Below are 22,794 nucleotides of genomic sequence, written 5' to 3' on the forward strand. Positions count from 1 at the left end.
TCACCACTCACTCCTCACACCATGTCCTAAACATGGAGATTCAGGAAACTACCTCGACACAACGCTTTTTTGCCCTTGGGTCTTTGCACATGCCATTACCTCTGCTTGGAATGCCCTTCCCCGCTCTGTTCTGGACCCTTTAAGAGTCAGTTCAGGAGCTCTGTCCATCCTCGGGGCTTCCCCGTCTGGGTTGTCACTGCCGAGGATGTGTCTGTCTCTCCCATAGAGAGTGAGCCCCGGGAAAGCAGAGCTGGGGCTGCTTGGCCACCTCTGTGTCCCCAGTGCAGGGCTGGGCCAACAGAAGGCACTTCAGTAGTCATTTGCTGTCCAGATGAAGGAATAAATGACACAGATAGGAGACACGATGCTGGGCAATGTCTGTTCCCAGCAGAGCCCAACAGCCCTGACTTGGGAGGCCATGTCAACAAAAGAATGAAGACCTCGGCGGCCATAAGCCATGGGGAAATTTTATTTAGAGCAGTTATCTTCCTCTTTATTTAGAGCAGTTATCTTCTGCCCCCCTCCGGGGGCAGAAAGCAAACCAACTGTGAACAAAACAACCCATCACTCACTATGTATAAGGGGAAACCTGCTATCTACCTGCTCGGGGGACGGGGCTAGGGGCCCCCCTTCAGTCATCCAGGTCCTCATCCTCGTCTTCCTCCTCATCTTCCTCCTCTTCCTCTGCTGCCGCCAGGGCCTGCTCCTGGGCTGCCTTGAGGGCCTGTTCCTCCTCCACTGTGGGGTCACTCATCTCCATGACGTCAGGGCTGCTGGGGTACTCATGCTGAATAGGGGCTGGCAGGGGTGGGTTGAAGTTCTCGGGACTGTACTTGTGGCCCCAGCCAATGTAGATGTTCTCAAACTTCCTGGAGAGTCAGAGAGATACTGGGAAATCCTCCCTCCCTTGAAGGCCTTGAAGACCCAGCCCGGGCTTTTACTGGAGATGGGACCCAGTTTGGGCACAGCCAACTGCGGAGCAGTGGCTGGTGGGGTCATCTGTGCCCACGGGGTTTCTCTGTGTGTTCTTCAGTCGTTATTGAACATCTGTCTCCTAAAAGTGCCAGGTGTGCCTAGAGTTGCCCTCTGTAACATCAAGTGGAACCCCTGGGCACTTGACACGTGGCCAGTGGGACCAGAGCTGAGTTTCTAATTAATATTTGATTTTCCAGTTTCACCCACAATTTCTTCTTCGGCCCCCTTGGTTATTTAGGAGTGTGGTAATTTCTGCATATCTGGGAAATTCTCCCAAATTCCTTCTGTTTTTGATTTCTAATTTCTTTTTTTTTTTTAAGATTTTATTTGTTGGGGCGCCTGGGTGGCCCAGTGGGTTAAGCCTCTGCCTTCAGCTCAGGTCATGATCCCAGGGTCCTGGGATTGAGCCCCACATCAGGCTCTCTGCTCAGTGGGGAGCCTGCTTTGCCCCCACTCTCTGCCTGCCTCTCTGCCTACTTGTGATCTCTCTCTGTCAAATAAATAAATAAAATCTCTTTAAAATGATTTTATTTGTTTATTTGTTTGTCAGAGGATGAGAGAGAGCACAAGCAGGGGGAGCAGTAGGCAGAGGGAGAGGGAGAGGGAGAAGCAGACTCCCCACTGATCAGGGAGCCCAACGTGGGGCTCGATCCCAGGACCGTGGGATCATGATCTGAGCCAAAGGCAGATGCTTAACCCACTGAGCCACCCAGACATCCCTGATTCCTAATTTCATTCCAGTATGGCCAGAGAACATATTTTGGACCATCAATATCTGGGTACATTTATTTAAACTTGTTTCATGGCCTGGTATATGGTCTAGTCCTGGGGCCTGTTCCGTGAACACTTTGAGGAGAATGTGTGTCCTTGCCGTTGTCGGAGTGGATTTTATTGCATTGCAATGAATTTAAATTTAAGCAATAAAACTGATACTCAGTTTGGTTACTGGAAAATGTCTAAGCAGGTCCGGGACAACTCGGGTACATGAATCTACTTTCTCAGCTACAAATTTTGTGAGATCTGAATACAGGCCAAGTACTTCTGAGGACAAGGTAGCTTCAAACGGAATGTGTGCTGTAAGTGTCAACTTCACACCAGATTCTGAAGTCGTGGTATGAAGATAAAAGACAGAATATAAAATAGCTGGTTGATTTTTACGTTGTTGCTTTCACATTGTGATAATAACATTTAGGATATTTAGGGTGAAATAAAATAAATTATTAAAATGAATTTTACCTGTTTTTACTCTTGGACATAGCTAGTAGTAGAAAATTTTCAAAAAAATAAAAAACTTTAAAGAGTTAAAAAAAGTTCTTGAAGAAGTTAAAGAGAAAAGAAAGTTTAAAATGATGCAGGTGGCTCGTATTTCATTTGTGTTGGACAGCGCTGGTCTGGATGTGGGGACCCAGCAGAAAACACATTAAACAAGAATCCCTGTGGTGGTGCCTACATTCTAGGAGGAGGCGACTGGTAATAAACAAGAACATAACTGGTCGGGTCCAAGCCTGTTCCCAGAATTTTAACTAGAGGAGGAAATGGGAGCAAAGGAGGGGGACTGGGAGGCAGGGAGAGAGGCAGAGAGGAGAATCCAGGGGGAAGGAAGAGGGATGCAGAGTTTGCCATGGGGGCTCTGAGGCTTGGCCCTGTATCCCAGCCTTGCTGTTCCTGAGACAACTGTTTTCCTCCAGGAATTCCTTGGGAGCCTTCAAACATGCCGCCTCCTTGGAAGCCTCACCAGGGCAGTTGAGCTTGCTAGGAAGATGGACTCTTGGGCCCCAACCCCGCTCCCATGCCGCCGGAACCTGCCCTTAACCAGATCCCTGGGGTCCTGTGCACCCACGTCTGGGAAGCTCTGGTCTAGAATGTTCTCTACCTGTGTTTCCCCCTGTTACTTCTCTCTTTCCCCTAGAGATTTCACGTAAAGATCCCTCTTCCCAGGAACCCTATTTTGACCCCCTTAAGATAAGACTTTGGAGCTGCAATTGGTCGCTGAACTGTCTGTCCCTAGTGTAACAGGGTATTTTTTGGCTGGGGGGAGGGGTGCTATATGATTAATGTCGGCACTTCCTCTGTCTGCTCTCAGGGGCAGGATCCACATCGCCTTTTCAATAAAGGGCCTGGGACCTAGCATACAGCTGGCAGACAAGGACATCCAAGAGTCTTTTATAAAGGAAAAAAAAAAAAAGGAAGACACATGGATGATTGAGTGGTGGGTGGATGGTTGAAGGATGGCTGGATGAGTGGAGTTCCAAATTTGGATCTTTTGCTTTCAGAAAGATGTTGGCAGGGTGCCTGACTGGCTCAGTTGATGGAGCGTGTGACTTTTGATCAAGGGGTTGTGAGTTCGAGCCCTGTGTTGGGTGTTGAGATCACTTAAGAATAAAATCTTAGAGGGGCCTGGGTGGCTCAGTTGGTTAAGCATCTGCCTCTAGGTCATGATCCCAGGGTCCTGAGATCGAGCCCCACATCGGGCTCCTGGCTCCATGGGGAGTCTGCTTCTCCCTCTCCCCGTGCCCCTGCTCTTGCTCTATCCCTTTCTCTCTCTGTGTCATGCTCAAGCTCTCTCCAATAAATAAATGAAATCTTTTTTTTTTTTTTTAAGATTTCACTTATTTATTTGACAGACAGAGATCACAAGTAGGCAGAGAGGCAGGCAGAGAGAGAAAGGAGGAAGCGGGCTCCCCGTGGAGCAGAGAGCCTGATGTGGAGCTCGATCCCAGGACCCTGGGATCATGACCTGAGCCAAAGGCAGAGGCTTAACCCACTGAGCCACCCAGGCGCCCTAATAAATGAAATCTTTAAAAAATAAAACCTTAGGGACTTCTGGGTGGCTCAGTTGTTAATGTGTCTGCTTTCAGCTCAGGTCGTGATTCCACGGGCCTGGGATCAGTCCTGTGTGGGGCTCTCTGCGCAGCAGGAAACCTGCTTCTCTCTCTCCCACTTCCCCTGCTTTTGTTCCCTGTCTCTCTGTGTCTCTGTCAAATAAATAAATAAAATCTTAAAAAAAAAAAAAAAAAGGAAAGAAAGATGTTGGCAAATAAGGGTGTGGCCAGAAGAAGGGGATTGGCGAAAGCAAGCAAGCGAGACTCTTCCCTGTTTCTGGAGGCGGAAAAAATTGCCAAGAACGTAAAGTATCAAGATTACGTGAAACCTCATCATGGGATCCAACACAGTCCAGGTTTACCGGAGATGCAACAGGAAAACCTATGACAACTTCTCATGCCACCTGGTGGACAGAGGCAGTAAATGCACCCGCCCCTTGGCGGCGAAGGGCACTCCCTGAGCCCCTAAGCAGAAAGGCTGGGATGCGCCTGGTGGGAGAGACTGAGGGACTCTCAGCGTGTAGTAGGTGTGCAGCGAGCATCTCAGTGAGCGTGTAGCTGCGGGTGGGAAAATGCAGGAGTGACTTCGACCTGCAGATCTTTTGGAGCAACTGGTGGGGAAGACTTCTGCCCCATAGAAAGAACGGTCTAGGGGGCCCAGAGGAGGAGTTAGGTCCCCCAGACACAAGACTCTGCCCCTGTGAGGGCCACCTCAAGGTGGACCCCTGAGTCCTGTCTGGCTCTGTGACCCATATAGCTGAGAAGCCTAGGCAGGGAGGCCAGAGATCCAAGTTTGAATCCTGCATATGTTGTGTGACCGAGTCAGTTCCTTCTCCTCTCTGATCCTCTATTCTCTTATCCGAGGGGCTCACACTCCTTGTCCAGGATTTCTCATTTTAGCCCCAATGGAATTCCTGGAGCTGAGTGTGGAGGTAGGCCCTGGGAGCTTCCTGAAGGGGGTCTTCTGATCTCCACACTGCCCCCTGCCCTTGGATTTCTCTGCTGGAAGGGACTAGAAGAAGACCTACTTGCCACTGGCGTAGGCATAGGCCCCTGGCCAAAGGTTGGAGCGCACAACGGCCACGGAGTACTGCGGGCAGAGGCTGCAGGACAGACGGGCGGTCCAGGGAGAGACGTGCATGATTTCTGCAGGGGAGTGGAGAGCAACAGGGCGGTCAGAGCTCCCTCCAGCCCTGCTCCCTCCCCTGGAGGGGAAACAGAAAGAGGGGATAGAGCAGAGGAGGAGGACAGGGAGGGGCATGGAGGGAACTGTGGCCGGCTCTAGATCACTTTCTCGCTGTGTGGCCCCAGTTAGCCACTGCACCTGTCCGAGCCTCAGTGACCGCACCTAAGAAGTGGGTATCCTTATCTCACCTGCCTTGCAGGAGCTGCTATGATGTCCCTTCCAGGCTGGCTATTGGTCTGGACCAGGGTGCAGAGGGCACAGTTCAAGCCCTGGGCTCCTGGAAATCTGGGTTCAAATTTGGGTTCTGTCCACTCACCCACTCTCAGCCTCTCCTTGTCTCTTCCTACACGTGCCTGAGGCTCTGACCTCAGGAAATTCCTCTCCAGTCTTCCAAAATCCAGCTTGGGTCCTGGTTCCTTTGTGGAAAGCCTCTCTAACTCTCTCTCTCTCCCCAAATCCACACGGGACTCGAAAGTTCATATCCCCCCCATCCAGGACATCGCCATGTGCCATCACAAGACAGATGTGTCCCCATAACCCCGCAAGGGAGGCGCTGTAATCAGGCCCGTGTTATAGAGGAGAGAACCAGTGAGGTTCAGAGAGATGCCCCCTGCAGTCTTGCTGTCCCCCCCACTTTCTCGCCAGGCCCCACCTGGCCTGGCAGGCCAGTAAGACCTGTTACCTGCATCTTCTGAGAGCGGGGTCAGCAGTGGGGGTCCGACCTCCTGCTCCATCTCCTCCATCCCCTCATCCGCCTTCTCTTCCTCCTCCCCTAGCTCCTCTTCCTCTTCCAGCTTCTGCAAAGGGTTCACCCAGGTGCAGCGGCCCTAGGGGTAAGAGCGGGGAAAGGGGGAGGTCAGTCAACACCCCTGGTGGACAGAGCCTGGCTTGCACTCTGGGAGGAGGTGAGGGGCCAGGAAGGACACCGGGCATTGGCCCTGTCCTCGGCAACCAGGGATGGGCAGGAGGACAGGGTTAGTCACAGAGGTCAGGGGAGGAGGACAGGCTGAGGGAACTGTAGTGGTGAGGCGGAGACTCCTGCCACCCGCTAGCTATGTGGTGCCCATCTGGGCATTGATTCATTCATTTATCGTGCATTTAATGAGTGCTGAGTATATACAGGTAGGTGCTGGGGATCCTTGAGAGAAGAGACCGCCCCCCCCCCCGAAACCTCTGCCTGTGGAGCTGACATTCAGCAGCCCATATGATCCTCTGTTTGCTCCTCTGTGAAATGGGGATGTCATGGGGACCTCTCTCATTGGACTGCTGTTGGGGTCCATGAGGCACTAGAGGGCTGATCTATAGAGCTGACTTCAGTTGCCTCCAGAATGAGATAGGAGCAGCCGTTATAACGATTTCAAAAGGAGTTATTCGGGTTCAATAAAACATCGCTGGGGTCAATAAAGTTTCGTTGAACGAACAAATGAATGAATGAAAAGGAATGAATATAAAGTCCGACTCGTCTGGCATTCCGGAAAGGCGGGTCCTCGGTTTCTTATCCATAATTCCCAAACCTGAAAAGCTGTGAAAACCAAGAGTTGCTTTCCTGCACCCTTTGGCAGAAAGCCCGGCCTGAACTCATGAGCGGCTGTTCAGTTTTGCAGCAGAAGTAAAGACTTGGAGGACAGTAGTATGTGCGCTGTGTCACCTTTTTGTAAAATCTGAAAAACGCAGGCCACCAAGATGTGCCTGGTCCCAGAAGGTTTCTTTTTCTTTTCTTTTCTTTTTTTTTTTTAATTTTATTTATTTATTTGGCAGAGAGACACAGCAAGAGAGGGAACACAGGCAGGGGGAGTGGGAGAGGGAGAAGCGGGCTTCCCGCTGAGCAGGGAGCCCAATGCCGATGCCAGGCTGGATCCCAGGACCCTGGATCATGACCTGAGCTGAAGGCAGATGTGTCATCCCAGAAGGTTTCTGACAGGGGCACCGACAGGAGACACAGGCCACAAATAAAACAAGGGTGCCCTGCTCTAGAGGGGGGGTTAGGGGAGGAGGTTGGAGTCGGGGTCTGGGGGGCGGGAAGGGAGAGGCTTGGGTCCCCGGGACTCACCTGCGGCAGAATGTGCTGTGTATGATGCACCCAGTTTGCCATGGAGTCCACCAGCTCGAGCACCGGGATACCCTCAAAGTCAGGGTTCTCCTCGTAGGAGTCGCGCCCCGAGCCACCCTCCTCCTCCTCATCTCCCTCTTCCTCGCTGAACTGGTAGAAGCCGAGCGGGCTGATGTGCGTGGCGGCTGAGATGCGGGCGATCTGGGCCCGCAGGTAGTTGGCCTCGTTGCCGGGGAAGGGCGGGAAGCTGATGATGGGGGCGTCCAGGTAGCCCGTGAAGAACTTCTTGATCTTGCGGGCCTGCACGATCTGGAGGGGCGTGACGTGTGGCAGCCGCGTCCACGGCCGGCCTGGCTCATTGCACACGAAATACAAGTACTTGTTGGTGCCCGAGCGGCTCTCCTCCTTGGGGACGATGGGTGGTGGCCTCCACATGGGCTTGGGGATCACGTCGGTGACCTTCTCCTCGTCCTCCTCGCCCTCCTCCTCATCGTGCGGGTCCAGGCCCTCCCCGCCCTCCATCATCTCCTCCACCTCCTCCTCCTCCCCCTCCTCCTCCCCCTCCCGGAACTCCACCTCCGCCACCAGGTAGCTGCGGCTGAGTCCCAGGATCTTGCCCCAGAAGCGGCAGGTGTGGATGGGCTGCTGCTCTACCAGCTGCTTCAGGGCCATGAAGATGCGGAAACTCTCATCGGAGCTCAGGCCCACACCAGCCTGTTCGAAGTAGAAGGCCGTCTCCATGATGTTGGGCACTGCTGTCTCAGCCTGCGGGGGTGGGGTGGAGGGCAGAGGGAGGAAGGCTGAAGCCCTGCTCCCTAGCCTGACTCTTCTAAAATCCAGAGAAGTGAACTGTTCTGTAACCCAGCTGCTCACGTGACCACTGCTGGTCAGTGAGATAGATGTAGGGGCAAGTCCTTGGGGAGGATGTCCGTTATAGGAAGAGAAAAGGCAAAACAACAGCAACAACAGGAACAACAGCAACAATAAACCACTAGGAGAAAATCCGTTGCTCCTTCATCCTTCCCTCTTCTTTCGCCTGGAATGGGGTGTGAGATCTGGAGGCACAGCAGCTATTTTGGGACCATGGGGAAACAAAAAATCCCATATCCTAATGATGGTAGAGCTGAAAGGTGGAAACCACTTGTCCCCAGTGGCATCACGGAGCTGCCTTACCTCCCCGGCCTTCTTGTTCTATGGAAGAAAGAGGCCACTTTTAGTCATGTTTTCTGTTACTTGCACCCAAATGCACCCCTAACAGATACCCCAATCATATAGCAAATTAAGGGAAGAGGCAGGTCTTGAACCCAGGAATCAGTGATGTTGGAGGATGGCAGTGATAAGTCTTGCCCTCACTGACTCCTTCACCATCTACTTTGTTCAGGGAGACAGAGGGGGAGACAGAGAGACTGGGGAGGGCAGAAAGGGAGTAAGAACAAGCAAGTCGAGGGCTGAGACTAGAATACAGTGAGGTTTGAGCCCAGCTACCCCCACAACCACATGGGCCACAAGGCTGAACCCAGTAATTTTTCATTAGTCAGTTCAGACATCTTTATTAAAGACTCAGTGGTGGGGGGGCGCCTGGGTGGCTCAGTGGGTTAAAGCCTCTGCCTTCGGCTTAGGTTATGATCCCAGGGTCCTGGGATCGAGCCCCTTATCGGGCTCTCTGTTCAGTGGGGAGCCTGCTTTCCCCTCTCTCTCTGCCTGCCTCTCTGCCTACTTGTGATCTCTCTCTCTGTCAGATAAATAAAATATTAAAAAAAAAAGACTCAGTGGGAGGGGTGCCTGGGTGGCTTAGTCAGTTGAGTATCTGATTCTTGGTTTCGGCTTTCGTTATGATCTTGGGGTCCTGGGATCCAGCCCCACGTGGGGCTCCATGCTCAGCTCCGAGTCTGTTTGTCCCTCTCCCTCTGCTCTTCCCTCTATGCACACGCGCTCTCTCTTAAACAAATAAATAAAATCTTTATAAAAAAATAAAAAAAAATAGGGACACCTGGGTGGCTCAGTTGGTTGGACAACTGCCTTCGGCTCAGGTCATGATTCCACAGTCCTGGGATCGAGTCCCACACCGGGCTCCCAGCTCCACAGGAAGTCTGCTTCTCCCTCTGACCTTCTCCTCGATCATGCTCTCTCTCACTGTCTCTCTCTCAAATAAATAAATAAAATCTTAAAAAAAAAATAAAGACGCAGTGGATGCCAGTCCCAGGCTAGGGCAGGCACTGAGATATATCAGAGTACAAAATACGTGAGGTCCTTCGTCATGAGATCAGCCCTTGACATGCCCTTGACCAACATGACAGGTCCAGGAAAACACATTGCCCAAACCACATGCTCTCCTGCCAGGATTTGAAATCAGAATGGAGAGAGAGGGGTATGGTAAGTAGAATAATGATTTCCCCCAAAGTTGTCCAGGCCCCCATCCCTGCACCGGTGACTTCGTTAGATCTTACACGGCAAACATGACTTGCAGGTGTGATTAAATTAAGGATCCGGAGATGGGGACATCTTCCTGGATGATCCGGGTTGGTCCAATGTAATCACAAGGGTCTTGATAGGTGAAAGAGGAAGGCGGGAGGGTCAGAGAGGATGTGACGATAGAAGCAGAAATCAGACTGAGAGATTGAAGGTGTTGCGCTGCTGGCTTTGAAGCTGGAGACAGACCCAGGATGGAGGAACGTGTGCTGCTTCTAGAAGCTGGAAAAGGCTAGGAGATGGTCTCTCTTCAAGAGCCTCCATTAGGAGGGCAACCCTGCCAACCTTGACTTTAGCCTTGGCAACACCAAGTCGAAGTGGACCTCGGACCTCCAGAACTCTAAGGTGGAACGTTCTGTTGTCCTAAGCCACGAAGTTTGTTAGAGCAGCAACAAGAGACAAATACAGGTCCAAGTGGCTGAAGGTAAAACAGGTTAAATGTGGGAGCCACACGGCAGATGACTGAGACTTTGTCTCCACAGTAACACTAGTCCTATTGGACTAGGGGCTCACCTATTCCAGAATGACCCCACCTTAACTAATTAAATCTACAGTGACCCTCCTTCCAGATAAGTTCCCGTTCTGCAGGACCTGGGTGAGTGATACTTCTCCCTGTATTAGAATTTTTGGAGGAACGATCCAGAACAGATGGCTGGTGTAAATACGATGGTGGTGATGTTTCAATCACACCAGTTGCTGCGAAAGATTTGGTGACGAACATCCTGATGGAAACAGGCATACTGTTGTTCGCAAATGTTTGAAGTCCCTCCCCAAAGAAGAATGACACGCTCCCACCCATCCCCCACCTCCATTGCACTCAGGAGGGGCTGTGTCACTTGCTCTGGTTTCTTGAAACAGCAGTGACAGGGACACCTGTCACAGCCAGGCAGAAGCTATAAGAACCAATGTGGGGTTTGATATGCTCTCTTTCTCCCCACTGCAACGGTGGAAGCCTGTGGCACAATGCAAACCCCACTGCCCTGCGTTCTCAAGCAGCTGATGCGCAGAAACCTTTGGCCAGCTCTGCATGGGCAGGCGATGTGAGTGAGAACTAAGCTGTGTCCTTTGAAGCCACAGAGATTGTGGTGCTGTTTGTTATCTCAGCTTAATGGGGCACACCCCAATGTTCTGGTACTTTCCCTCAGTCATGAACATGATGCGAAAGCTTGTTTTCCTAATAGATGTGGACACCAGCAAGTCAGGGAGGGCTGAATCAAACTTAATTCTAAGACACTTTGCTGGCGGGAAGGAAGATACAGGAATAAGCGTAGGAAACTCTCTTGGGAGTGTGTGCTTGGCCCATGAGCCAGTGGCCATCACCCTCTTTCTGCGAATCCCCCTCCCATCCACATAGCAATGAAGTATCCTCTCTAGCCATGTGTAAATGATTATGCCTCCATCCTGGCGCTGTTGATTGGAGCAAGAGTGGAAAACTGACCTGAAAGGACAGATCAGACTCTGCTTCTCTCCCTACCACTTTTCCCCACCTGTAATGTGTGACTGAGTTGGAGAAAAAGTACAGCTAGCATTCCCCTTGTCTAGAAATTACTCCTTTGGTATCACTGGGTTTGAACCCAGATTCTGTGGCCAGATTCTTTCTTCTTTTCTTCCTCCCAGGTTCCAGGAAGATCCCATCTGTGGTCTGGGAGAAATGATTTCATAGGGACAACTGGATGGAGGTTTTAAAAAGTGAATTCAGGTGCTATGGCACAGCTGTATGCTGCAAGGTACAGGGGGCCGGGAGGAGGGGGGCAGAGGTGAAGGATGGGCACTGGGATCTCTGAAGCTCTGCCAGAGGCCCAGCCACATCTCTGCCCTTGACTCAGAAAGGGTGGGTCAGGCCTGCCAGCCGGCTGAGCCAGCACCATCTGCAAGCCCCTTTTCTGTTGCTCCCAGGTCACTTTCCCAGCCTCCCTTGCAGCCAGGGATGGTCAGGTGACTCAATCTGGCCAATAAGATGCAAGCAGAGGTCTTCTGAGAGGCTTCCGGGAAACTTCTACTCTCGATTTTAAAACTTCATTTTTAATTCTTATTTTTAAAAATTTGTTTATTTGCTTTTTTAAAGATTTTATTTGTTTGACACAGAGAAAGAGATCACAAGTAGGCCAAGAGGCAGGCAGAGAAAGAGGGGAAACAGGCTCCCTGCTGAGCAGAGAGCCCAATGTGGGGCTCCATCCCAGGACCTGAGATCATGACCTGAGCAGAAGGCAGATGCTTAACTGACTGAGCCACCCAGGTGCCCCTAAAGGGTTTTGTTTTTTGTTTTTTAATTTTAGGGAAAGAGCATGAGCAGAAGGGCAGAGGGAGAGGGAGAGAGAATCTCAAGCAGACTGAGTTGAGCATGGAGCTCAACCGGAAGCTCAATCCCATGACCATGAGATCATGACCTTGAACCAAAACAAGAGTCAACACTTAACCAACTGGGCCACCCAGGGGTCCCTAGTTTACTTATTTTTTTAGTAATTTCTACCTGCAACATGGGGCTCAAACTCACAGCCCTGAGATCAAGTTGTAGGCTCCTCTGACTAGCCAGCCAGGCACCGCCCCCCAGTTTCTTTTCAAAAAGGGGAGACACACAAAGAGAAGCTCCCTTTCTCCCTTTTTGGGGCACTGGTGCGAGGATATGATGTCTGAAGCCGCCACAACCATTTTCTGAACATTAAGTGATGAGCTCAAGGACCAAACGTGGACCAAGCAGAGAGGAGGAAAGAGCCGGAATTCTTCATGATCTCACAGAGAAGATGCCCCAACTCTGCCCACTCTTGGCCAAGAGAAGTAATTAAACGTCTTGCTGAAATGTTTGGTCCACTTTAATTAAGCATTTGCACCCAAAAGCAAGCCTGACTGACTGCGTTGGCCAGAGATGGGATTTATACCCAGGGCTTCTACGATACTGAAAACTGTTCTCTTGGTACAGAAACAGGGAAGGCAGTTGGGAATGGGGGAGAAGACAGCCTTCAGTGCCCCTTCCCAGGGGGAGCCGCCTTGTCAGCTGTGGACTGCTTGCACCTGGATATCAGGTGTGAGAAAACCTTCTCTCTCATTTTAAGCACTTGTTTCCCAATTCTGCAACATCATCTATTTCTTGCTTTAATGTGATCTGTGCAGGAAACAAGTACAGGAAATTGTTGGTTTTTGGAATGTGATGCAGTAATACTAAGGTTAGTCTGAAATTATTTTTTTAAAAGGTATTATTTATTTATTTTGAGAGAGAGTGTGAGAGAACAAGTGGTGGGAGGGACAGAGGGAGAGAGAGAACCCCAAGCAGGTTCCACGCTGAGCGCGCCCCAAGTTAGTCTGAACTTATAAATGCAAGAATAGTTAGCCTCCTTTATGAAACAGAGGCCCGGAGCCGGGGAGCTCTCTGCTATCAAACAGCCGAACCTGCTATGCGGAGGTTGTACGCAAGCGGGCAGGAGATTTCTAAAGCAAAAAACCATCCACAGAGCGAAGGTGAAGAATAGAGAATCCACAAACAGGTCGAGTCCATACAGGTGTAAATAAATCACAGAGATGGCATTTCAAAGGAGGGCTTAAGGAAAGGATGCATTTTCCCACAAGGGTTGTTGGGATCATGGTCAGCGACTTAGAAGAAATAGAAAAAGGGAAATGAGAGCCTCATCTCCTGTCAGAAAAATAAATACGAAAAGCTGAATCACGGATTTCTTTAAGTCTCTTCTTTCTTTAAGTCTGCACAGGCCACAAACGCCCACAATTTTGCCGGTTTGCAGACCTCCCATTAAGAATTCCCGCTCCAGGGCGCCTGGGTGGCTCAGTGGGTTAAGCCGCTGCCTCCGGCTCAGGTCATGATCTCAGGGTCCTGGGATCGAGTCCCGCGTCGGGCTCTCTGCTCAGCAGGGAGCCTGCTTCCCCCTCTCTCTCTCTGCCTGCCTCTCCATCTACTTGTGATCTCTCTGTCAAATAAATAAATAAAATCTTTTTTTTTTTTTAAGATTTTATTTATTTATTTGACAGAGAGATCACAAGCAGGCAGAGAGGCAGGCAGAGAGAGAGGAGGAAGCAGGCTCCCTGCTGAGCAGAGAGCCCGATGCGGGGCTCGATCCCAGGACTCTGAGATCATGACCTGAGCCGAAGGCAGCGGCTTATCCCACTGAGCCACCCAGGCGCCCCTAAATAAATAAAATCTTTAAAAAAAAAAAAAATTCCCGCTCCAAGTTTTTAAGGGGGTGGGGCCTTGAGGGACCAGGCGTTCGAAGGGGCGGAGTCTCATGACCAATAGAATTCCAAGGGGGCGGAGCCTCGAGTGCCGCTGCGTTCTAAGAGGGCGGGGCCTCTAGGAGCAAAGGAGGCGGGTCCTTGAGGAACGTGAATTAGGCGTAGGCAAGACCTGGGGGTAGGGGAGGAACCGCGCAGTTCTAAGTGGGTGGGGCCTCCTGAGGAGAAACTGGATCTGAAATTCAAGCCCATATTCCCGGGTAGAACTTCGTGCCCAAGCCTAGGGATTTCCACCTGCGCTTTGGTCACATTGGCGCATTCCTCCGTCAGATTGTCGTTCCTCCATTCTCTCACCATCCCACCCCACTATCGTCAGAATCCTGGAGTCTCAGAAGTGTAGACAGAAGTGAGCACAGAGCAAGAGCGTCTGCAGATGAGTCAAAGGTTGTATATAGTAAGGGCTTTGGAGATCACGGTCCTGCCTTCCTAATGCAGTCCCTGGTACTTCCCACCTTCGTGCCCTCCAAGCCGGCGTCTTTCCTCTATAAATAGTAGGTGGCACTTGCCTCGCAGGGTTGTTTTAGGGACAGAATGAGAGCTCTTCAATCTTTTAGCAGGGGCCTGGAAGATGTCAGAATGATCATAAACAGTTCTCAACAAATGTTTCTTGAATGAGTGAAAGAGCACTTTCCTTGAATTTTCTGCCATTGTCCAATTCTGGAAACAATCGTGGAATTAAATATTCTGAGGACAGTGAAATGTTAAGGGGTCAAGAGTGGAAGAGTTCTTAGAGGGTCTCAACTTAACGAAAGGGGAAACTGAGTTCGGGGACTAGGGAGCACGTCAGCGTTGAGAGACTCCAGGAGGCAATGGGTTTCACAGAAAATATCTGCAAACCAGAATTATTTTCGGGAGGAAGGAGTAGAGGATGGTGAGAGAGACCAGCTCCACCTCCATGTAGCCATAGGAGTGCAGAGGGCCAACTAGACCTTCTGCTTCAAACACTTCAGGGCACTCCAGGCATCTCAGGAGAAAGCCTGAGCCCCTTGGCCCGGCATTCAAAGCCCTCTGTGACCGTTTCTGGCCCCCTCCGGCCCGTGCACACACGAAACTGAAATTGTTTGTGTTGCTGGGTCACACTGTGCATTCCCTCCGTTCCAGACCTAAGCACAGGCCGTGCATAAACCTGGGCTGGGCCACTGCGGGTCCCGCTGCGCACCCCTCCTACCGGCTCACTTACCACCTCCTCCTCCATCTCCTGCTCGCCCTCACCTCCCGCGCTGCTCCGAAGGAATAGCCCCTTCTGCCTCTCGGCCATCTCATAGGTGTGCTCCATCTCAGGGTCGTCCCGCATGGTGTCCAGCTTGGGGTGGAACCACTCCCATTGCGTGGTGCGGTTCAGTGACTCCAGGATGGACAAGGGGTCCTCCGGCCGCTGGTTCAGGATCTTGGTCAGCAAGTTCACCAGGTGCTCATACCTGCCTCCCCAGGGAGGGAGTGGGAAGTGGGAGACATTACTCGCTCAGCTCAGTGAGTTGTTGTTGTGTGCCCGGCCCTGAGCCTGGCACTGGGGACCCCATAGAGAAAATGTCCCTGCCCCCATGGAGGAGATATTCTGATGATGGAAGCAGACATTAACCAAATAGGCAGAAATATATCGTGTGTCTTTCTATGAAGACAAAGCAGGGAATGGGCACTGGGAATGCCAGGGATAGAAGATGGCTCCCAATTTTAAATAGGGAGGCCAGGGAAGGTCACACCAAGGGGACATCTAGGCTGAGATCTGAATGATGTGAAGGAAACCATACAGATATTGGGGGTGTTTCAGTCAGAGGGAACAACTGCTGGATAGACCCTGAGACATTTCATGAGTCTAACAGAATGTTGACATAACTCAAGGAAACTAGGAGATAAGAACATTCCATGCCAAACTTGCTTAGAAATACAGATGCTACAGGGGTGCCTACGTGGCTCAGCCGGTTAAGCATCTGCCTTCGGCTCAGGTCACAATCCCAGGGCCTTGGGGTTAAGCCCCCTGCTTCTCCCTCTCCCTCTGCTGCTCCCTCTGCCTGTGCTCTCTCTCTGGCTCTCCCTGAAGTAAAAGAAAATCTTTTAAAAAATGAATTATAGGGGCGCCTGGGTGGCTCAGTGGGTTAAGCCTCTGCCTTCAGCTCAGGTCATGATCCCAGGGTCCTGGGATCGAGCCCTGCATCGGGCTCTCTGCTCGGTGGGGAGCTTGCCTCCACCTCTCTCTGCCTGCCTCTCTGCCTACTTGTGATCTCTGTCAAATAAATAAATAGAATCTTTTAAAAAAATGAATTATAGATGCTGAGGTCCTAAGCTAAATGGCACCCAGCAAAAAGTTGCTCTCAGAAAGATGACACACTACAATTAAACTGGGCTACTAACAGGACTGGGCTGATATGTTAAAATATATATATATGTAAGTTGGGGCACCAGGGTGCCTCAGTCAGTTAAGCGTCTGACTCATGGTTTCAGTTCAGGTCATGATCTCAAGGATCATGAGATTGAGTTCCACATCAGGCTTCCTACTCAGCAGGGAGTCTGCTTGGGATTCTCTCCCTCAGTCCCTGCCCCCACTTGTGGACGCTCTCTAAAATAAATAAATATTAAATTTCATATATATATATATATGATTATATATATATGACACATATATATATGATCACCTCAACCGGTGCAGAGAAATTGAGAATATTCAACAGCCATTTATGATTTTTAAAAACCCTAGCAAACTAGGAATAGAAGGTAATTTTTTATAATTGTATAAAGGGGATCGCACTGGAGGTCTCAGCCAATGCAATCTGACTCGAAAAAGAAGGGAAAGGAGGAAGGGAAAGTGCCATGGTGTGCAGGTGATGTGATTGGGAATGATGAGCAGAGGCCCTGAGCTGCGGGTGTGTCTGGTGTGTTGGAGGAACACTGAAGACGTCAGAGTGGCTGCGGTGGAAGAGGGGAGAAGGGTTATAGGGGGAGAAAGGAGGTGGGGTCATGGCCGTAATGGCTTCTTTGTACCTGAGCCCCCGACTATGCTGGGCACTTGAGAGTTGTGCTGGATTCTCACCCCAGTCACACATCTGGGGAACATTCGTGATCCCTACTCTCCAGATGAGGAAACAGAGACTTAGAAGAGTTGAGGTCATGATGTCACAGAGTGGTGGCACAGCCAGGACTTGAAACCAGGTTGGTCTAATTTCAAAGCATGTATGTGTAACCCTCTGCTGGATGGAAACCGTTTGGTGGCAGTCCGGGGTGTGCTGGAGAGCCATCACTGAATTGGGAAGGGTAAGAAGTCAGACTTTGGCCTTGGCTTTTCAATAGGAGACCTTGAAGTTCCTGAGGCTGGGAACCATTGAAAAGAGCTAGAGGTTAATTTTGATTAGACTCTAGGAGCCTGGATAGGGAGCTAACTAGAGATGAAGTTTAGAGAGCCAGTAGGGGCTGAACGGCTGTTGTGAGAAGCATGAACCTACTCCTGAGGGCACTGGGGAGCCATGGCAAGATAGGCCATGGGAGGAATAGGGTTAGTTTTGTACTTGAGCAACATCTGTTATTTCTCCAGACTTGTCTCCTCCCCCTTTCTCCCCTGGTTCCAGTCCTACCACCCTCCTTGCTGTTCCTCAAATACTGCAAACCTTAAAGCCTTTAAACATGCTGTGTCCTATACCTAAACCACTGTACCTCCAGTTACCTCCAAGGTGCTCTCCCTCATCTGCTTCAGGTCCCTGATCAAATGTCACCTCCTCAGAGGCCTTCCTTAACCTCATGCTGTTTAACTGGTACTCCCTAACCCCTCCTCACTCTGCCTTACTTTCCCCCTTAGCTTTTTTTTTTTTTTTTTTTTTTTTTTTTAAGATTTTATTTGACACACAAAGAGAGATAAACAGAGTAGCAGAGGGAGAGGGAGAAGCAGACTCTCCGCTAAGCAGAGAGCCTGATCCCAGGACTCCTGGATCATGACCTGAGCCGAAGGCAGGCGCTTAACCGACTGAGCCATCCTGGCACCTCTCCAGCTTTAGCTCCTATCATCACCTAGCATTTGTTATATTTATTGTCCATTCTCCCAACTAGAATGTAAATTTCACCACGACATAATGGGGACTGAGAAGTGTACTGACTACAGCTAAGCAGCCTTGGCAAGTGCCTTCCCCAGGCAGAAAAGTTGAGTGGAGAATGGGGCCTCAGGACCCAAATCACACACATCTGCTGCATCCAACTGTTATCATCTGGGCTATGGGACCTAACTTCTCTGTCTCAGTTTCATCCTCTGTGAAACAGGGACAGTAGGTGTGCTAATCTCAGCTGTGAGAACTGGATGTTAACATCTGGATGGTGGCACAACATCTGGTAAGTAAATGTTAACTATTACGGGGCGGCTGGGTGGCTCGGTTGGTTAATTGACTGCCTTTGGCTCATGTCATGATCCTGGAGTCCCGGGATCGAGTCCCACATCAGGCTCCCTGCTTGGCAGGGAGTCTGCTTCTCCCTCTGACCTCTCCCCTCTCATGCTCTCTCTCTCAAATAAATAAAGCCTTTAAAAAAAATGTTAACTATTACTAGTTTCATCCCAACTGCTAGTCTGAGTCAGATGCCCCTAGAGCAGGGACTGGTTACCCATGATGGGTGATCCCGTCTGACAGAAGAGACCCCTGGATCTGAGGCAGAGCCTTAGCTGGATGGGGCCTCTCCCTGCCTGAGTCCCGCTCCCTCCCCACTCGAGAGCCCCTTCTCACAGGCTGAGGCTGCAGCCGGCGCTGGTCTGCAGCAGGTAGGCCTTGGCATTCTGTACCGCCAGCTCCCGAGGCTCTGGCTCAGGCACCTCCGCACTGAAGGGCATGAAGCCCAGCTCCGAGGGCGAGTACTGGAGGGTGGGGTCATCCCTCACGTAAGGCCCATGCGGGACACCCTGGTCGAACTGTAGATCTTCTCCCTGGTACATGTTGAACTGGCCCAGGTAGTCGGGCTGCGTCTCCAGGTAGGCAGAGTCCAGTTGCTGGAAGAGGCTGCCTTGGCCCTGCTGTAGTTGCTGCAGCATTAGGCTGACGTTTCGGGCAGCCTGCATCCCGCCTTCTTCCAGGTAAGGTTGGGGCTGTAACTCGGAAGGAAAGCCCATATTCAGGGATGGGTACTCTACACCACCCAGCTGGGCTTCCTCAGTGGGAAACATCGCCAAGTTCTCCTGTGCGGTCAGGGGGGGCCCTGATGACCAGTCCTGGAGGTTGGTCTGGCTCGCCAGGATCCCTTGACTGCTCTGCATGGCCGGGCCATCAAATGGCGTCTGGGGCACCTCCTCGGAGATGCTGGTCTGGGGTAGACTGAGCTCCCGACTGCGCCGCTGGGGCACCTGGGAACTCCTTCGACTTGAGGGTTGCTGGGGATGGGGCTCAGGGTCGGGCGGTGGGTCCCCCATAGTTCAGAAGAGGTCGCAGACCTCCAGAAGGAAGGCCTGCAGACAGGGAGGCCAGCTTAGTCGCTCGCCTGCCGGCACAGGCCGGGTAACCTCTGCGCCCTCCGCGCCGGTTTCTAAGGAGGGAGGGGCGGGCCGTTACCAGGGAAGGGCGCGCGGGGACGCCCGGCCAAGGACCTGACTTCTGCGCAGGCGCGGCCCCCCAGCCCCAGGGCCTGCCAGTCTTCCAGCCAGCACCTGGGGGCGTTCACTCCACACGGGGCAGTCCCACAGCTGACACGCAGGTAGAGACGAGAGACTGCATCCACGCCCCAGACCCGCGATCTTTTTAATTTTAAAGGCAAAGCCCCTGCGGCTAGGCCCCGCCCCGCCCTTCCCGAGCTCCCAGCCCCACGCCTCTTCCCCACCAAGCCCGGTCAGCTGTTCCCCTTGGTCTCGGGTTCCCCGGATTCCTCGGTGGCAGGGCTGGGGGTCTTCATGGTGTCTTCTCCGGCAGGGGTGAGGGTCTGGGGACTGCGCTCCTCCTTTGAGGTCAACCCGCCCGCTGCCTCCTGGTGACAGGAGAAGGGGGAGCAGGTCAAGGATAGCGTAGCGTGGTCCTACCTCCATGCTTCCTTCCGGCTGTACCCCTCTCCCCCCGACCCTGGGCACTTGGCATACACCCTCTATCCGGGGGCCCTACTTGTCTTCTTCCTTGGCTGCTTTGAGGTTGTCATCCCTACCTTAGGTAGGGGCCCCTCAAGACTAGAGTCCAGGAGTGCGGCCTCGGTCAACCCCGAGTCGTCATCCATGCTGATGAAGATGGCCGGGGTCTCACACTCAGGCCCCTCCTCCCGGAAATCTATGGCTTCTTCGGGCTGGGGAGGGCCTGGCCGGGTGGAGGAAGAGGACGACGACGACGACGACGAGGGGGCTCCCACTCCTCCCGGCTTCAGCTTCTGTTCCTCCTCCAGCTGACGCTTTAAGGCTTTCTCCTGGGCCAGCCGCAGGCCAATGAGGTCCTGAGGGGGCCGGGGGGCGGGTGCCGGGGCCAGGGCCAAGGGCTCCAGGTCGTCCTGGGGGTGGTGAAGGGCACACGGAAACTCAGCGCGGGGGGGAGGGGGGACCAGGTCATAGGCTGCTGTTAGAGGATGGTGGCAAGGAGCCAGCAGGGTGGGCATGGGGAGTATGTAAGGGGCAACTGTTCCACCTCCCATCCCTTTCAGCAGGAGCCTCCACCAGACAGAGGTGGCTGGGGTGGGGGGAACAGGATGGGCCTTGCTGGCTTGGGGGTTAGGGAGCTGTGGGCCCTCACCTCTTCCAGGGGCCCTGCAGGCACTTCCTTGGCCTCTGGCTCCTGCTTGCCACTGGCCTCCAGGATGGTCATGATGGAGTTGGGGATGTGTGCTTGCTAGGGGAAGAGCAGGTTGGGGGCTCTATGGAGTGCTTGGACCCAAGACCCCTAGTGGACCCTCCCAGAGCCCCTGAGCTTCTGCGACAGTGCAGGGCTCCCCTCTGCTCACCCCCATCCAGTCCTCCAGGGCTGAACCCATGGGGTCACCCATCCCACACCCTGGGGTACCTGGTGGGGGGTGAAGGATCGGACGTGGGCCAGCAGGGGCTCCCGGAGCTCTGGGCACTTGTCAAAGACGGCGCCCAGCTGCTGGGGTGGCAACTGCAGGATGACCTGGAAACTCTGGGGCTTGGTGCGTTGACAGCACTTGATGAAGCCCTCCCACACCTTGGGGTACTTCCACACCTGAACGGGGCAGGGAGGGAGCGGTCCTGAGCGGGTGCTCAGGCAGTCACCCCAGAAACAGGAAGACCTTACCAAGATGGGGCCCAAATCCTTGCCAGCCAACACAGTCCTCTGAGCTACCCACAGCCCTGACCTCTGGCCCTCCAGTTCTGGATCCCGTCCCCGCACCCCCCCCACCGTTCACATGAGCAGAGTCTCATCTCACTCCTGCAGCAGCTTCGAGGGGCAACGTCAGCCCTGCTAAACAGATGAGGCCCAGGGAGGTGCAGGGGCTCGTCCATAGTCAGGCGGGGACCATGGGGCAGAACCAGGGTTTGAACCCAGGGCTGTCCGGACCTGCATCTCGCCTCTAAGCTGGATGCTGCAGGGTGGCAACCAGTGGGCTCAATCTAGTCTGAGAGCTTGTGAATGGTTTGTTTGGTTTTTAAATTTCATCATGGTATTTCTAGCTTCTCTTGAGAAATGGGCCTCCCTTTCAGCTCCAGCATGTATTATGGCTGGGTGCAGAGGTGGCGGCAAGGGGAACCATGTCTCTCCTGGGACGCCCACCCTGTGAAGCCTACCACCAGCTGTTCCTGGCCCCCAGCTGCCCTCACGCATCACACTGCCGTCCTGGAGCCCACGCAGCGACCCCTGTTGGGCTGTACTGTCCTTGGCCTAGGGCAGGGCAAAGGGGCTGGCGGGTCTAGAGTGTGCTCTCCTCATCCTGCCTCCCTGTGCAGGGTGGGCGGCCAGTGGGCTGGAAAAGCCCCGGGTCCTGCCTCCGATCTGTCTTCAGTGTGTCCTGCTGCAGCCCACTGCCTGCAGGACTGGGGCAGCTGGGGGCGGGTTACCTGCTTCATGATGAGGCGGGACAGGATGTTCATGACGAAGCCCCCCAGGCGGGGGTACATGGTCAGAGACTGGATGACGGTCCTCATGAGCAGCATGGGCAGGGGGCTCTGCTCCATCAGCTGCTGCATCACCACGGCCAGCACCTCCGACGTGTACACGTTCCGTTCCGCAAAGCACAGGTTGGTGGCTGCGAGGAGGCGGAGAGTGGGCCTGTCCTCTTTGCCCAGCTCCCCCGAAAAGGCGGGAGCCCCACCACCCTTAGAGAGCCTCAGCCCCATTAATCTGCCCCCATGAGTGGAGACCTAGCCCTCATTCCAGAAGCTCTGGAGGGGAGACTTCCTCACCCAGCAGGGCTCTCAGGGGATTCTGTAGCCCGGGGTGTTGGTCCAAGGGAAGACATGTCCAGCTGCTGGAAGCCCCAGGCTGGGCAGAGTGGGCAGACCGTGGCCCTTTTTCTTTGGGTACAGCCCATGGAAAGGCTGAGGCAGGAGAGACAGGTTGCCAATGCCTGGGGGCCCTTTCTGGCTTGCCCTTCCCATCTGTCCCAGAGAGGGAAGGCAGCTTTGACTTCCGTAAGACCCCCCCGCAGGAGACCAGAGATGCCCTCTACCAGCAGACCGGTCAAGGGACTGCCCCCTCCCAGTCCTGATCAGAGCATAAGGATCTGTGCTGGTGCTGGAGGGACACCAGGCACGAGGGCATGTGCGAAGCACAGTGCACAGAGTAAGGGAGCAAAAGGAGGAAGCGTGGGCTGACGAGGTGCTCCCCAGCTCAACACCCAGTGCCAGGAAAGGCCCAGGAAGGGCTGGCACGACAGGGGCATCCACGAAGGCAAGAGGGCCAGGACAGGACTTGGGGTCTGTTCCCTGGGGAGTGGGTAGTGGTACCCCCAAAATCAGTGGGATCGGCGGTGCTCCAATTCATTGTGCTAATGGGGAGACCCCAGGAACTGCCTCTGAACCCCTTCTTCCCCAAACACCACTTGCCATGTGAGTCTGTCAACCAGGAAGTCTTTATTGAGCCAGAAGAGAGGCCCCCAATCCTTGAGAGGCTAATGGAGAACAGGGGTGGGTGCCTATAAGGAATGAGGGGGGCTCCTATAAGGAACAGGGGAAG

At 53.0% G+C, this 22,794-nt stretch overlaps 2 protein-coding genes across 6 annotated transcripts in view; both read right to left on the reverse strand.

Moving 5' to 3' along the window:
- Window positions 1-254: 254 nt before the first annotated feature.
- RSPH6A (radial spoke head 6 homolog A) lies at window positions 255-19,128 on the reverse strand. Of its 3 annotated transcripts, XM_047711062.1 has the most exons (7): window positions 18,433-19,128; window positions 14,919-15,156; window positions 7,034-7,798; window positions 5,666-5,810; window positions 4,826-4,943; window positions 601-869; window positions 255-323 (listed from the first exon to the last, which is right to left on the reverse strand). In XM_047711062.1, exons 1-6 carry the CDS (start codon window positions 19,107-19,109, stop codon window positions 632-634), a joined length of 2,181 nt encoding a protein of 726 aa, XP_047567018.1. In that variant the 5' UTR covers window positions 19,110-19,128; the 3' UTR covers window positions 255-323; window positions 601-631. The 3 variants fall into 3 exon arrangements, with proteins under 3 accessions (XP_047567018.1, XP_047567017.1, XP_047567019.1); XM_047711061.1 differs by lacking the exon at window positions 255-323 and having other exon boundaries at window positions 499-869; XM_047711063.1 differs by lacking the exons at window positions 255-323; window positions 4,826-4,943 and having other exon boundaries at window positions 632-869.
- A 352-nt stretch (window positions 19,129-19,480) lies between these two features.
- SYMPK (symplekin scaffold protein) overlaps window positions 19,481-22,794 on the reverse strand; it is a 35,184-nt gene continuing 31,870 nt past the window's right edge. For all 3 annotated transcript variants that reach the window (XM_047711058.1, XM_047711059.1, XM_047711060.1), the window contains 5 exons: window positions 21,678-21,865; window positions 20,668-20,844; window positions 20,401-20,496; window positions 19,829-20,161; window positions 19,481-19,657 (listed from right to left, as the gene is read on the reverse strand). In XM_047711058.1, the coding sequence (XP_047567014.1) occupies window positions 19,523-19,657; window positions 19,829-20,161; window positions 20,401-20,496; window positions 20,668-20,844; window positions 21,678-21,865 (929 nt within the window). In that variant the 3' untranslated portion in view covers window positions 19,481-19,522. The remainder of the gene's footprint in view (window positions 19,658-19,828; window positions 20,162-20,400; window positions 20,497-20,667; window positions 20,845-21,677; window positions 21,866-22,794) is intronic.

The sequence above is a fragment of the Lutra lutra genome, chromosome 17 (genome assembly GCF_902655055.1).
Source record: "Lutra lutra chromosome 17, mLutLut1.2, whole genome shotgun sequence".
In the NCBI taxonomy this organism is placed as follows: domain Eukaryota; kingdom Metazoa; phylum Chordata; class Mammalia; order Carnivora; family Mustelidae; genus Lutra; species Lutra lutra.

Coding starts and splice junctions, on each gene's coding strand:
- RSPH6A (XM_047711062.1), bottom strand. CDS start 19,109: ATGGGGGACCCACCGCCCGACCCTGAGCCCCATCCCCAGCAACCCTCA. Junction 15,157..18,432: donor GCCGGCTGCAGCCTCAGCCT/GTGAGAAGGGGC, acceptor CTGGGGAGGCAG/GTATGAGCACCTGGTGAACT. Junction 4,944..5,665: donor CCCGCTCTCAGAAGATGCAG/GTAACAGGTCTT, acceptor ACTCCCCTGCAG/AAATCATGCACGTCTCTCCC.